Source organism: Megalobrama amblycephala, linkage group LG19 (genome assembly GCF_018812025.1).
Source record: "Megalobrama amblycephala isolate DHTTF-2021 linkage group LG19, ASM1881202v1, whole genome shotgun sequence".
In the NCBI taxonomy this organism is placed as follows: Eukaryota; Metazoa; Chordata; class Actinopteri; order Cypriniformes; family Xenocyprididae; genus Megalobrama; species Megalobrama amblycephala.
This window is the reverse complement of record NC_063062.1, coordinates 21,211,825-21,225,695: the sequence shown is the minus strand read 5'-3', so window position 1 is coordinate 21,225,695 and position 13,871 is coordinate 21,211,825. Positions and strand designations below refer to the sequence as shown.

The following is a 13,871-nucleotide window of genomic DNA, read 5'->3' as shown; positions in this document are numbered from 1 at the left end:
GACTTTTACAAAAACAATTGATCAGATTTACAAAATACAACTTTTACATTTGTATTTAATTCCTCCAAAAGTGCATCTCTCAACAATTGTGTGACTGACCTTGACTTTCCGGACCTCATTGGCCTGAAACTCAGGAGTGCAGTTGTGATGAATGATTCCAATTCCACCCATGAGCTACGAGACAAACCAGTGAACGAAATGAAAAAGCAATTGCAGTTTTGTTGGATTATATATATATAGAGTTTCTGTGAGTGTTACTTACAGCCATAGCAATGGCCATGGAGGACTCTGTGACTGTGTCCATAGGAGAGGAAATGAGTGGCGTCTTCAGGGTTATCTTCCTGGTCAGGGCAGAGGTCAAATCCTGACATCATAACACATGACCGTTACGAAAAATCTAAGGGGGCAAAATGTCTATGTAAACCGACGATGTTCAACTAAACAACTAATTTTTGACACCTTTGGACCTTGATATAAGAACTGGACCTTCAACTATGCCTGTTTTTTCCCAGGGTTTCTGTCACAGACGGAGTTTGGTTTCCTCACTTGATATTCGGCAATGTAATTGACTTGACTGCACTGACACTATGAGAACTATGGATGAGAACTGAACTGAGTTTTCTCCAGAGCTGCTTTATTGATTAATTGAACTCATTCCATAATTGATGAACTTTTTACAGTTAGTGAACTGGACTGAATCAACACTGAACTGATTTCAGCTGAATAATGACTGTTTACTGTTGTCTTGACTCTTTTTAGAGCTGCTTTACAGCAGAATTGAATTCTGTTTGCATGTAATCATTATTTTTCTGTTTATCACTGTAAAGCTGCTTTGAAACTATCTGTATTGTATAAAGCTATATATTAATAAAGGTGACTTTCTGCTACTTTGTTGTATGTAAAAATGACCTTTTGTGTTTCATGAGAGAAATAAAATCATACAGGTTTGGACCAGCATGAGGGTGAGCAAATGAGAGCAAAATGCCATTTTTGGTTGAACAATTTCTTTAAAGAAAACATTTACAGTACAGGGAACTCAGAGAAGTGTTGTTATTGTTACTAATACTGAAACTATTAAAAATATATATTTAAAGGTGCCCTAGAACCAGTTTTTACAAGATGTAATATAAGTCTAAGGTGTCCCCTGAATGTGTCTGTGAAGTTTCAGCTCAAAATACCCCATAGATTTTTTTAAAATAATTTTTTTAACTGCCTATTTTGGGGCATCATTAACTATGCACCGATTCAGCGCGCGGCCCCTTTAAATCCTCGCGCTCCCCGCCCCCCGAGCTCTCGACTATAATACAGTGCATAAACAAAGTTCACACAGCTAATATAACCCTCAAAATGGATCTTTACAAAGTGTTCGTCATGCATGCTGCATACATGCGTCGGATCATGTGAGTTATAGTATTTATTTGGATGTTTACATTTGATTCTGAATGAGTTTGATAGTGCTCCATGGCTAACGGGCTAACAGAGATATTTATAAAGAATGAAGTTGTGTTTATGCATTATACAGACTGCAAGTGTTTAAAAATGAAAATAGTGACGGCTCTCTTGTCTCCGTGAATACAGTAAGAAACAATGGTAACTTTAACCACATTTAACAGTACATTAGCAACATGCTAACGAAACATTTAGAAAGACAATTCACAAATATCACAAAAATATAATGTAATCATGGAACATGTCAGTTATTATTGCTCCCTCTGCCATTTTTTGCTATTGTTCTTGCTTGCTTTCCTAGTCTGATGATTCAGCTGTGCACAGATCCAGACGTTAATACTGGCTGCCCTTGTCTAATGCCTTGAACATGGGCTGGCATATGCAAATATTGGGGTCATACATATTAATGATCCCAACTGTTACGTAACAGTCGATGTTATATTGAGATTCGCCTGTTTTTCAGAGGTCTTTTAAACAAATGAGATTTACATAAGAAGGAGGAAACAATGGAGTTTGAAACTCAATGTATGTCTTTTCCATGTACTGAACTCTTGTTATTCAACTATGCCAAGGTAATTTAAATTTTTGATTCTAGGGCACCTTTAACTGAAATAAAATAAAATATAAATATTATATGAAAAGCTTGTGAGAAATGTCAGAAACTGAAATGAAATAAGCTGAAGTTTAAGTACTAAAATTACAAAAACTAAAACTGAAATAAAAATAAAATAAAGCTAAAAAGGAATATAAAAAAATGAATAAAAGTGCACACAACAAAAATTATTCAAACAAACTAAAATTAACATTTTAAAAATAAAAGCTAATTCAAAATAATAATAAATACTATAATGATATATAAATAACACTAAAATAGCACTGACTCAGAGAGTCTCGCCAATTGATTTCATTGAATTGTAGACACTGCCATGTCTTATTTTTCTTCCTCTCTAACACCTGTGTCCCATCATTAGCCGTAGCTCAGCGTAATCTCAGAAGTGCTTAAAGAAATCACAAACAGTGTTGTGTATCTGTGTTTACATCAGCAGGAAGCCTACCCGGCCTACTGGGAAAAATCCAAAGACTTTAACTAGACTCCTAAATTCCCAATTACACAATCACAAAAATGTGAAATACGTCACACGCATGCCATAAACAAACACACAAATACGTAATAGTCCTGCAAATATCCCTAAAAAACCTAAAGCGATCTTATACGAAATTAGCTTTTCAACAAACAAAAATAGTCCCTATTAAGTTTAAGTGATTTCCTGTTTAACTAAGTTATTATCTTATAATCTATCCCTGGAAAGTGAATTTGCTGCATCTTTAATTAAAAATGTGTTTAAAGTTGTGGTTCCAGGGGGATTGATTGATATTTGTTTCGTTCTGGTCTCTCTCTCTCACACACGCACACACCTGAGCATCACTGCCTGTGACAACATGCCCAGCACACCAGGGACTATACGGATGCTAACAGAGCCATGTTAATACATACTGTCCTTTGCAGATCTTCCACCTCATTGATAGTTAAAGAGCTCTTTTTCCATCAACAAAGCATTGACTAAGGTGATCAAAATGATCCTTTACACTAAAATGTCTACTAACACAAGTGCAATTTGTCATTAACCTCTGCTAAACATTGGTACTCACCACTTCATCGGATGTGAAGTCAATAAAGCCAGGCAGTATCAGGAAATCACTGAATGAGGAAGGACAGATGGCAGAGTTAGGCAACAATGACCTTTAGATCAGCAATTTATGAACCAGAACATTATCAAAATTACAAAACGCTTATACAAACACTCAAATCTGTGTCAAAAACAGGTAGAACACTCTAAGGCCTGGTTTGACAGACAGGGCTTAGATTAAGCCAAGAGTAGGCCTTAGTTAAATTAGGAAATTTAAGTAGCTTTCCTAAAAGTGCTTTAAAAAAACATTACTGGTGTGCATCTTGAGACAAAACAATGGCACTGAGATATTTTAAAGGCACAATATGTACATTTTCGCCACTAGAGGTCGCTTATTCAAAACAAAGGCATAGCGTGATGATTGAGCACGGAATCATGGGAGGTGTTGTCTTCATGTCCACAGCCGGGACTCGGGCAGAAATCACGTTCATGGATGAGATTATTAACGTTACTGTAGTAGGAAGCAGAGCAGGGCGAGTGTTGTGCGAGCAGAAACGAGGCAGCTGGAGCGATTGCTAATGAGAGAGGAGAGCGAAACACGGCTCGAGAGCAGTGGAACTTTTATTATGCCGCAGTCGCCGCTTCTTCCGGCCAAGTGTATGAGGGGTGATGCAGCGCTGTTTTATCATATTAGATACATTTGAGTGTGTTGAAAGTTGTTATAGTGCTACTCTGCTTTTGCTCGGCAGCTACTATGAGACACTTGTTGCACACTGCAGTAAGCTAGATCGATATTAGGCATGGTAAAAACATAGTACTTGCTGTAAATCAAGAATTCGAGATTTAAACAATAAGACTTACTGTGTTGAGCTATATAACATGATTAGTTTTCTGTTTATAAATGTATCCAAACAGTTGCTCACCTGTCTAATAAAACACATAATATATTAAAGCGTCTTTGGTGTTTCCATGGTTTCTACAAAATAAAACCGGAAACCAAGAGTAACGCGGGTATGATGTCATTGATAGGTGACGCATGGACACGGTTCGTGTCCTGGTTAAAAATGGCTTATTTTTCTGTATTTAAAAATTCTTGGAAACATTTGGGATAATGTAAGTACACAACTCGACAAAATATGTAACATTGTTCTTGTGGTTTTTGGATATTTTAATCCAAAAATCTTACATATTGTGCCTTTAAAGGGTTAGTTCACCCAATAATGAAAATAATGTCATTTATTACTCACCCCCAAGCCGTTCTACACTTGTAAGACCTTCGTTAATCTTCAGAACACAAATTAAGATATTTTTGTTGAAATCCGATGACTCAGTGAGGCCTCCATAGCCAGCAATGACATTTCCTCTCTCAAGATCCATTAATGTACTAAAAACATATTTAAATCAGTTCATGTGAGTACAGTGGTTCAATATTAATATTATAAAGCAACGAGAATATTTTTGGTGCGCCAAAAAAACAAAATAACGACTTATATAGTGATGGCCGATTTCAAAACACTGCTTCATGAAGCTTCAGAGCGTTATGAATCTTTTGTGTCGAATCATTGGTTCAGAGCACCAAAGTCATGCGATTTCAGCAGTTTGGCGGTTTGACACGTGATCCGAATCATGATTCGACACGCTGATTCATAATGCTCTGAAGCTTCATGAAGCAGTGTTTTGAAATCGGCCATCACTATATAAGTCGTTATTTTGTTTTTTTGGCGCACCAAAAATATTCTCGTTGCTTTATAATATTAATATTGAACCACTGTACTCACATGAACTGATTTAAATATGTTTTTAGTATATTAATGGATCTTGAGAGAGGAAGTGTCATTGCTGGCTATGCAGGCCTCACTGAGCTGTTGGATTTCAACAAAAATATCTTAATTTGTGTTCCGAAGATTAACGAAGGTCTTACGGGTGTGGAACGACATGAGGGTAAGTAATAAATTACATTATTTTCATTTTTGGGTGAACTAACCCTTTAAGATATGACAGTGTAAGTTGATTCAGACAGCTCAAACATGCATTTTATTCTGGGACTAGGCTTAAGCCTTAAGTCTGTGATACCAGGCATAAAACAAGCATAAAACAAACCAAGGCTGATTCAGAATTATGGCTAGTTTATGCAAACAGCAATGTGTGTGACTGCTATACACAACCATTTGAAAGCATAGGGTCAGTAAGATTTTTTTCTTTTTAAAGAAATTAATTTTTATACACCAAGGATGCATAAAATTGATCAAAGATGACAGTAAAGACATTCATAATGTCTTGTATAATAGATATCAATTTCAACTTTTGAACTGTCTATTCATCAAAGAATCCTGAATAATTGTATCATGGTTTCCACAATAATATTAAGCAGCAAAACTGTTTCATCATTAATAAAAAGAAATGTTTCTAAAGCACCAAATGAGCATAACAGACTTTTTCAAAAACATTTAAAAAGCCAAAACTTTTAAACGGTAGTGTAAGTCGACTGATTACTGATTACAGTGCATGGATAAATAAATATTTGCGCATTTGCCTGTAGCATGAATACTTTGAGTAGCCAGAAATGATGCACTTGCACGCGTACGTCTCTGATCTTGTCAAGAGGAGTTATATAATCTACTTAAGGTGTAGCGCACAGAGACGTCCTGTTAATGTTCTTAACCGTGTCACCAATGTCACACGTAGCCTCTTTCTAAAGCAGCAGTAGTATACTGAAAAAGTGTCTGCAAACTAAAAAGATAAGAAATTTGAGTTATTTTACACACACACTACCATTCAAAAGTTTGGGGTTGGTAATATTTTTTAATGTTTTTGAAAGTCTCTTTTTTATTTGATTGCAGTAAAGACAGCAATATTGTGTATTATTATTACTTTACAGTCACTTTTGACAATTGAATGCATTATTGCTAAATAAAAGTATTAATTTCCTTTAATAACATTACTGATCCCAAAACTGAAGTGGTACCCAGTGGTACTTGATGTTATTAGTGTTGTTAGAAAAGCACTGTGTATCATGACCACTATTAGAAAGTGTCAAAACAATATCCCTCACTTTAAAGCACAATAATGTTTTGATATGGACTGGATTTATCCATCTCAGGAGGATGTGTGAGAAGGCACAGTTCAGTGTCCCGCCCCATGTGGCCTAACGCTCATAAAACCTCCATTAGACCAGATTAAACACTCCAGCCAGCATGATAAAAATAGACACGGAGACCACTGCTCTGCTAACAAGACTTTTTAGAAGGCTGGGAAAGCACATGCTCATGTTCACACACAAACAAGCTCATTTAATGCAGTGGCGTACAGCATATAAAAAGGACTAATGTTCATAAAATCCCATGCTGCTTTTCTAATTATAATAATTGCATTGTCCCATAAACATGGGCTGCATGTGCTGGGACTGAGCACTTGAGCTCCCCGTTGCTATGGAGATGCACGGAGGGTTGCCATGGAGCTGAGAGCCATCTCACTGACAGATGTCCAGAGAGATGCCTACCTAGAGTGCATGTGTGTGTGCCAGGGTGAAACTACACATGATCAGACCTGCTTTGACATTACGCTGTCCCTGTTTGTCTATCTGACTTTCTGACAGTACGTGTATGTGTCTGAATACAAGGCAGGGAATCTAAAGGGGTTTTGTGCACATGATCCTCTTCTTACTTGTATGTGAGACCATCACCGATGGCAAAGAGCTGCTGGGCAGTGAGTCCATCCTCCGGAACGTACCCAGTTCCCCCACTGATAAGGTAATCAGCCATGCTACAGTCATGCACACACAAAAAGAGGGGTTGTAACACATGCAAATAAAATTTGGCTTCAACTTTGTCATAAGATGACTGCACTGCCAACCATTCACTGACAAGAAAAATGTCATACGGTACATACAAACCAGGACATGTCAAGCAGAAATAACAGTGTCCTGCAGTGTAACATGCAATAATACAACACACACATACACACACACACACACACATCACAATCATTTTTTTAACATGTGACGCAAATAAAACACAATAGAGGAACAATGCCTGACTGATAGTTAAGCGAGATAATGTCAAAAATGTGTTCCAGAATGGAAATGTATTCAAAATAAGAAGCAAGAATGCAAAATGACTAACTTGCAATTAACTTCTCGTTCATTCTCATTATTGCAGAAACATTCGGTTTATTATAAACGCGTTAGATAGAAAAACAAATATGAATCCACTTACAGGTTTGAGTTACTTTCTCTTTCGGAACACTGTTATGAAAACACTTCCTTCTGCTGAATATTCACCCTCGTGTACAGTATCTCACATGATGACGGCTATAGCTATTAAAGTGCATATCAATGCGGGGAACAGCTCTCATCCCGTACAGCAGCGCTCTGAGGAGTGTGAAGCAGCTCTGGATGGAGCAGAGCAGGGTCTCACGGTGAGACGCCCAGCCGTGTGTCCACAGACTGTCAGCCGTGTGTGAACTGAGGTCACATGTTAAACACGCTCAGTTTAAGGAGTGGAAAAGGAAGAGGAAAGGTTGTTCAATAGTACTACCCAAACCTGTTTTTGCACGTTTTCTTTGGAGTCAGCTAGTAAAATTCTTTTTTTTTTTTGAATATCTCCGAATTTACATACGCCACTCTTTGGTGTAGGCTATCTTAAGCGATTTTGAAGTCTAACGCATAACATTTTCATAGCTATAGTACAGACATCAGGTGTCTTTGAATCTGACAGCTAAGAATTTATTTTGGGTTGAATCTTTTTAAAGACTCGATTAAACCGAGACCGAGCAATGCGTTCACGAATCGGGATGGATGTCCGAGCGGGTTTGGACTTATTTGCTATGCCCTAAAAGTAGGTTTGTACTCTTTTTGTGAAGAAAAAGTACATACTTTCGAGTGTGAAGCAGAAGAGCTTTGGGGCATATATTCACGTCATAAATTTTTGTCTTTATTTTTGCATAATAATGCATTTAAAAGTTAATGGCCAAACAGATCTTTATAAAAGTTCACATTGTTGTTGAAGATGAAATATAACATAACATTAAATATATATATTTTTTATCAGGTTAAATGTTGATTATCAATCAAACCTCTTTATCTAAACCGCTCTACTTAACCATTGGTCGCTCTCACCCACCATGTTTGTAGTTTTTTAACACTTTTTATTTGTGTTTGTAGTTCTGAACCAAATCCTCCTCCAAAGCGCAATGGGTTGTGGGCAATGTTAGCAGTTAGACTGTGCAGGGATTCACACTTTGAAAATAGTACTGGTGTAGTGACAAATTGGGTCCTCCTCGAAACTAGAGTCTCCATTAGGACCCCACACGATCCCATTGGCTGCATCTGAAAACCTAGGCAGCTGACTTGTTGCCTCGCTGTCTTATTAGATAATTACTTGTAAGGCAGCGTTTGTGCACGAAGGCACCTTATTTCGGACAGACTTCTGAGGCAGTGTAACAGTTTAATGGTCTACAGCAAAATAGCGCAAGCTTTGGTGAGAACTAAACAAATTTTTTTATTTCTACAGTAGTAATTTCTCACTATAAATAACATAAAAAGTGGAAAATGTTGGTCAAAAACGTACATTTACACACAAACTGATAAGCAAACGCAACTTTGGGACGCCATCTTTATATTTCTGAATGGAAAGCACAGGATTGTGGGATATCAAAGGCAGCGAAGGATACATCTATGCTGCCTTCAAAAATCGGTCAGATGAAGGTATCTCAGGAGACAGGAAGCAAAGCTAACATTGGTTTCGGACGTGCCTTGATGCCTTCCTACCTTCAAATGTGTCCTCCGAAGGCAGCATTTTCCAGTTTTTGGACATAGCCATTGATTCAAATGACTTTTAATAGGTAATTTCTTTAGTGCCTGTTTACAATTCCTACAAAATCATGTTATGTTAAATGCTGTTTCAACTATGTTATAATGACCATTTATGTCTTTATTAGTTAGCTTATGTACTAGCATAGCATAAAGACACCCGATTAGGCTGATAGCTGTTTACACGCATTTGCACTTACCCTACATGTATGTATCCACAACCATCTTTAATGTAATTGTGTTGAATTAAGTGTTAAATGTCCAAATATTTCAGTTATAAATAAAACAAATTAATGATGTTCAATTATTCACTTAATAGACTATTATAATTATTATTTATTAATTGACAGTTCATCAAGTTTGAGAAATGTTTAATTAGCGTAATTATGCACTAATTAGTTTTTTTATGCATTATATAGTAAGCTATATGGATTTTTTAAATTATTATAGTTTGTACATATAGAATAATCATTAACTGACAGATTGGGGAGACCCGATTTCGAGGGAGGACCCGATTTGTCATGACACCGACCAGGGTTTCTTAAAGGGTTAGTTCACCCAAAAATGAAAATTCTGTCATTTATTACTTACCCTCATGCCGTTCCACACCCGTAAGACCTTCGTTAATCTTCAGAACACGAATTAAGATATTTTGGTTGAAATCCGATGGCAAAAAAACTAAATAACGACTTATTTAGTGATGACCGATTTCAAAACACTGCTTCATGAAGCATTGGAGCAAAAATGAATCAGTGTATCGAATCATGATTCGGATTGCGTGTCAAACTGCCAACGGCTGAAATCACGTGACTTTGGTGCTCCGAACAACAGATTCGATACACTGATTCATTTATGATCCGATGCTTCCTGAAGCAGTGTTTTGAAATCAGCCATCACTAAATAAGTCGTTAATTTGTTATTATTGTTTTTTTTGGCGCGCCAAAAATATTCTCGTCGCTTTATAATATTAATATTGAACCACTGTGCTCACATGAACCGATTTAAATATGTTTTTAGTACCTTTATGGATCTTGAGAGAGGAAGTGTCATTGCTCCCTATGCAGGCCTCACTGAGCCATCGGATTTCAACTAAAATATCTTAATTTGTGTTCCGAAGATTAATGAAGGACTTACGGGTGTGGAACGGCATGAGGGTAAGTAATAAATGACAGAATTTTCATTTTTAGTTGAACAAACCCTTTAAATCCGGTCCTAGAGGGCCACTGCCCTGCAGAGTTTAGTTCCAACCCCTAATCAAACACACCTGAACAAGTTAATCAAGGTCTTCAGAGTTACTAGAAAATTGCAGATAGGTGAGTTTGATCAAACTCTGCAGGACAGTGGCCCTCCAGGGCCAGATATGAGGAACCCTGTAGTAGACCATCCGGGACTTTTTGCATATTACTGTATTTTCAACAAACTAAGCTTTGTTGAAAATATTCTAATTCTAATTTCATTTACTCACCCCCAAGTTGTTCCAAATCTGTATAAATTTCTTTGTGCTGCTGAACACAAAGGAAGATTATTTTGAAGAAAGTTTGTAACCAGGCTGCTTTGGTGCACCATTGACTTCCATAGTAGGAAAAAAAACACTATGGAAGTCAATAGTGCCCCAGAACGTTCTTCAAAATATCTTCCTTTTTGTTCAACAGAACAAAAGAACAGGTTTGGAACAACTTGAGGGTGAGTAAATGACAGAATTTTCAGTTTTGGGTGAACTATCCCTTGAAGATTCAATATATTGAATATTAAAATATTGAATATATTGAAGATGCAATATATTTTGTTGGGATGTAATGTTTTACTTTATTAATCTTTTTAGTTATCTTTTTTATATTCTAATTTTCAATCCTAATTGTACTATTACAAGTCTGTATATTTGCATTTGTTTTTTCATTCATGTAATTTTTTTGTGATACCTTGGCAATTAAAAAAATCTTTGAAGCGAACTGATATATACTGTAAGAAAATATTAGGGTAAAATAATATTTTATCTAAATGGCATAACCTTGGGGTATTTGGCATTTTATTCCATGAGAATGTTGCATTTTTTGCATTTAACAACTCAGTGGACTTTAGTGGTTGGTATTATTCATTGCAATTTAGGCTTCAATGATAAATGAAGTCTTGATTATAACACAGGGTTTGTAATACATTTTGCACTAGAGTTGCACTGCATTTAACTGTACATACTGTATAGAGCCTTTGGACCACTAAAAAAACCATTAAAGCCTCTTTGAACATAAAGGCAGTGTCTAACACCCAAATGACTCTAAGTGGTTATGCCAACAGTTGAATCTCTCCCGGATGGACATTTAATCTTGCCCTCTCAACATACACAGACATGCTGTTCTTTCCTTGCGGGATTTATACTCTAAACTGCAGATTAGACCTAAAGAGTGCTCTATCAGTGTAATCCTTCGTTAAAGTTCTCATCTCATCTGTTGAGAGACCACTCTAATGGGAAAGAGAAAAGACGTGGTGGAAAAATGACACGTTTCACATCTGAGCTTCATGACACAGATAGTAGAGAATATTTCAGATGATGCACAACACAGAAGATGTGAAAGGTGCTTTGAAGAGCTTATACAGAAATGCTGTCGATTGTTAGGTCCTGTCTTACATTCTAAGATAAATACTAAACCTCTGAGGACAGAGGTGTCAACCGCAGAGGTGACTATGAGAGTGGGGGAGACCTTTGCTTGACCCTCAGAGAAGCATCTGTGTCACAGGTGTCAGTGTCAAAGCTGGGATGAAGTAACAAGCTGTGATGCCAGATCCAGCTGAAAGCTCGTGGGGTTTTTGAAACGGAGTCAAAACAACATCACACACTGTTGCTGCGGACATTCCCAATATTATTTTGAAATTGTGGGACCAAAAAGTACAGTATATCGAACTTAAAAATGCACAAATGTCACTATATCAGGTAACAAAATATCAATCCAGCGGCATTGATTTTAAAGAAAGATAGCACAAACACACTTTTGATAAGATTCAAATGATAAAACAATAAATATACTGTAAAAACAGTGACCGCCGCCTAACTGTCAGTAATGTTATGCAGCAAAAACACTTGACCATAACTAACATCAGTCAGCTAATTAATTGTTATGAGTTGATTCATTTAATATTGGTACATTTTTGTCAGTTATTTTATTCACAGTTTCAGAAGCACTGCAATGCAATGACATTCATACATGTGCAGCTTATAGTAATACACGCTACGAAAATCATAAACCATGATTCGATAAAATGCTTATTTGTTCACTAATATATCATTATATTGATTTATTTTGTATTTACAGGTGATCTATAATAAATTACTATCTTCATTTGTTTTGACTGTACAAAATAAAGGTCAAAACAGAGCCACCCCCTCCACCTCCTTCTCTCCCACTCATTCACAGCTGTTATTTTTCTATTATTCCATCTACATTTGTAACGCAACACAAGTTTAAAATACAAATAAATGATTCACACACATACACAAAAGGGGACCGAAACCAACATGAGTTATTCCTAAAACAGTATTAATTATTAATAGGTCAAAATACATAATTAATCATCATTTAATAATCTTCACTGGCTGAAATAAATAAATACATATTTCATAGGCTACATGTGTTTAGGCATAGACATATTGTATATTTGTGTTTATATGTCTATCCTTATTGAATTTGATCAAATATAATCTACAATAATGACTTAAAATAGTTAAGCCAGAATTTTGAGGAAACCAAGACCTTCTCATTCATTCGTTCATTCATTCATAGACCTGCACTATGTTCTCACCTCTCTGGTTCATACCCTGCCTGTATCCGGGTGGCACTGTAGCGCTGGGCAGCCGTCTCATGCCCATGCCCGTGCCCATGCAGTGCATTATGGGTAAACGGGCCATGAAAGTGGTGATCCGAGTCCCGTAACGACAACCGTGGCCTGGCCGGCTCCATGTCCCCCACGATACGGCGGTAGTCAATCTGGTAGCTGTCCCTGTCCCCATCCGCATAGCGGTCATACCCATGCCCGTCCATATCAGCGAAATCCAGCTGGTCGTCCTCCACCGTGGCTCTGTTTGAGCCCGACCGACCCTTCCAAAAAAAAAAAACCTGATTTTTGTTTCTCTCCCCTCACCTGAGACCACCCCTCAGTCTCTGCTCTTTGCTCATTCACCGGGTTGTACTATGGATTCAAACTTTTCCACAAAGTTTAAAAGAATACAAAAATCAAACAAAAACAATAACAGAGCTGGATATGGGTGTCCTCAGTTAGATTTGTATCCAATTTGCATAAGCTATTAGCATCTTCCAAACCACAGGCCGAAGTGCTGCGAGTGCAAAGTAGTTTATCTGCAGCAATTCAAATTAAGTTGGACAGATTCTGATCAGCAGCTGACAATCCCAAAATTAAAATGTCCAGGATGAGATGAGACTGGCAGACTTCCCAAAAAGTTCTGGTGGGATGTGTTTTTTGTAGTCCCGATAATCAACCTGCAAGAAAAACCAGATCACGGAACCTCAGACAGGACCAAACAGTAGTTAACCGGATGGCAGACAAGCAGAAATTGAATGAGCCTGTTTCTCTCTCTCCCTGTTTCACTTCAGCTAAGCTCTGTTTCTGACAGAAGCGCGTCACTTTCACAAAGAGGATTGCAGCATTAAGTGTGCATGTGTGTGTTTGTGTGTGTGCTTTAACAGGGGGAGGAACCTGTAGTGCTTGCATGGTGTTCAGTAATGGGGTGAAGGACAAGGGATGGGTTTTACATGCCCCACCTCTTGTTTCTTCAAAGGTAACATTGCAGTGCGCATTTGAGAGTTTGTGTGGATATGAAAAGCATGCGTCTGTGTCAATTAAAACAAGTGTTAACAGTTTATTTGGGTATCATATTTATTCTTTTTTGTGTGTGTGCATGCACACACCTCTATCACTATGTGTATGCACAGCCTGGAAACGGCTTTCTCACAAACAAAGTCAAATCCCAGTGTGCA

The 13,871-nt window shown here is 37.3% G+C and overlaps 1 protein-coding gene across 6 annotated transcripts in view; it reads right to left on the bottom strand.

Annotated features, from left to right (window-relative positions):
- impdh1a (IMP (inosine 5'-monophosphate) dehydrogenase 1a) overlaps nt 1-13,549 on the bottom strand; it is a 28,495-nt gene extending 14,946 nt beyond the window's left edge. The window contains exons 1-5 of one of the 6 annotated variants that reach the window (XM_048168751.1): nt 12,679-13,548; nt 6,741-6,839; nt 3,100-3,148; nt 263-364; nt 100-174 (exon numbers count right to left, since the gene is read on the bottom strand). In XM_048168751.1, coding sequence (XP_048024708.1) covers nt 100-174; nt 263-364; nt 3,100-3,148; nt 6,741-6,839; nt 12,679-12,917 — 564 coding nt within the window. In that variant the 5' untranslated portion in view covers nt 12,918-13,548. Of the gene's footprint in view, nt 1-99; nt 175-262; nt 398-3,099; nt 3,149-6,740; nt 6,840-7,291; nt 7,559-12,678 lie in introns of those variants that run through there. The other 5 variants (XM_048168753.1, XM_048168754.1, XM_048168756.1 and 2 more) reach the window with 5 other exon arrangements.
- Nucleotides 13,550-13,871: the final 322 nt, after the last annotated feature.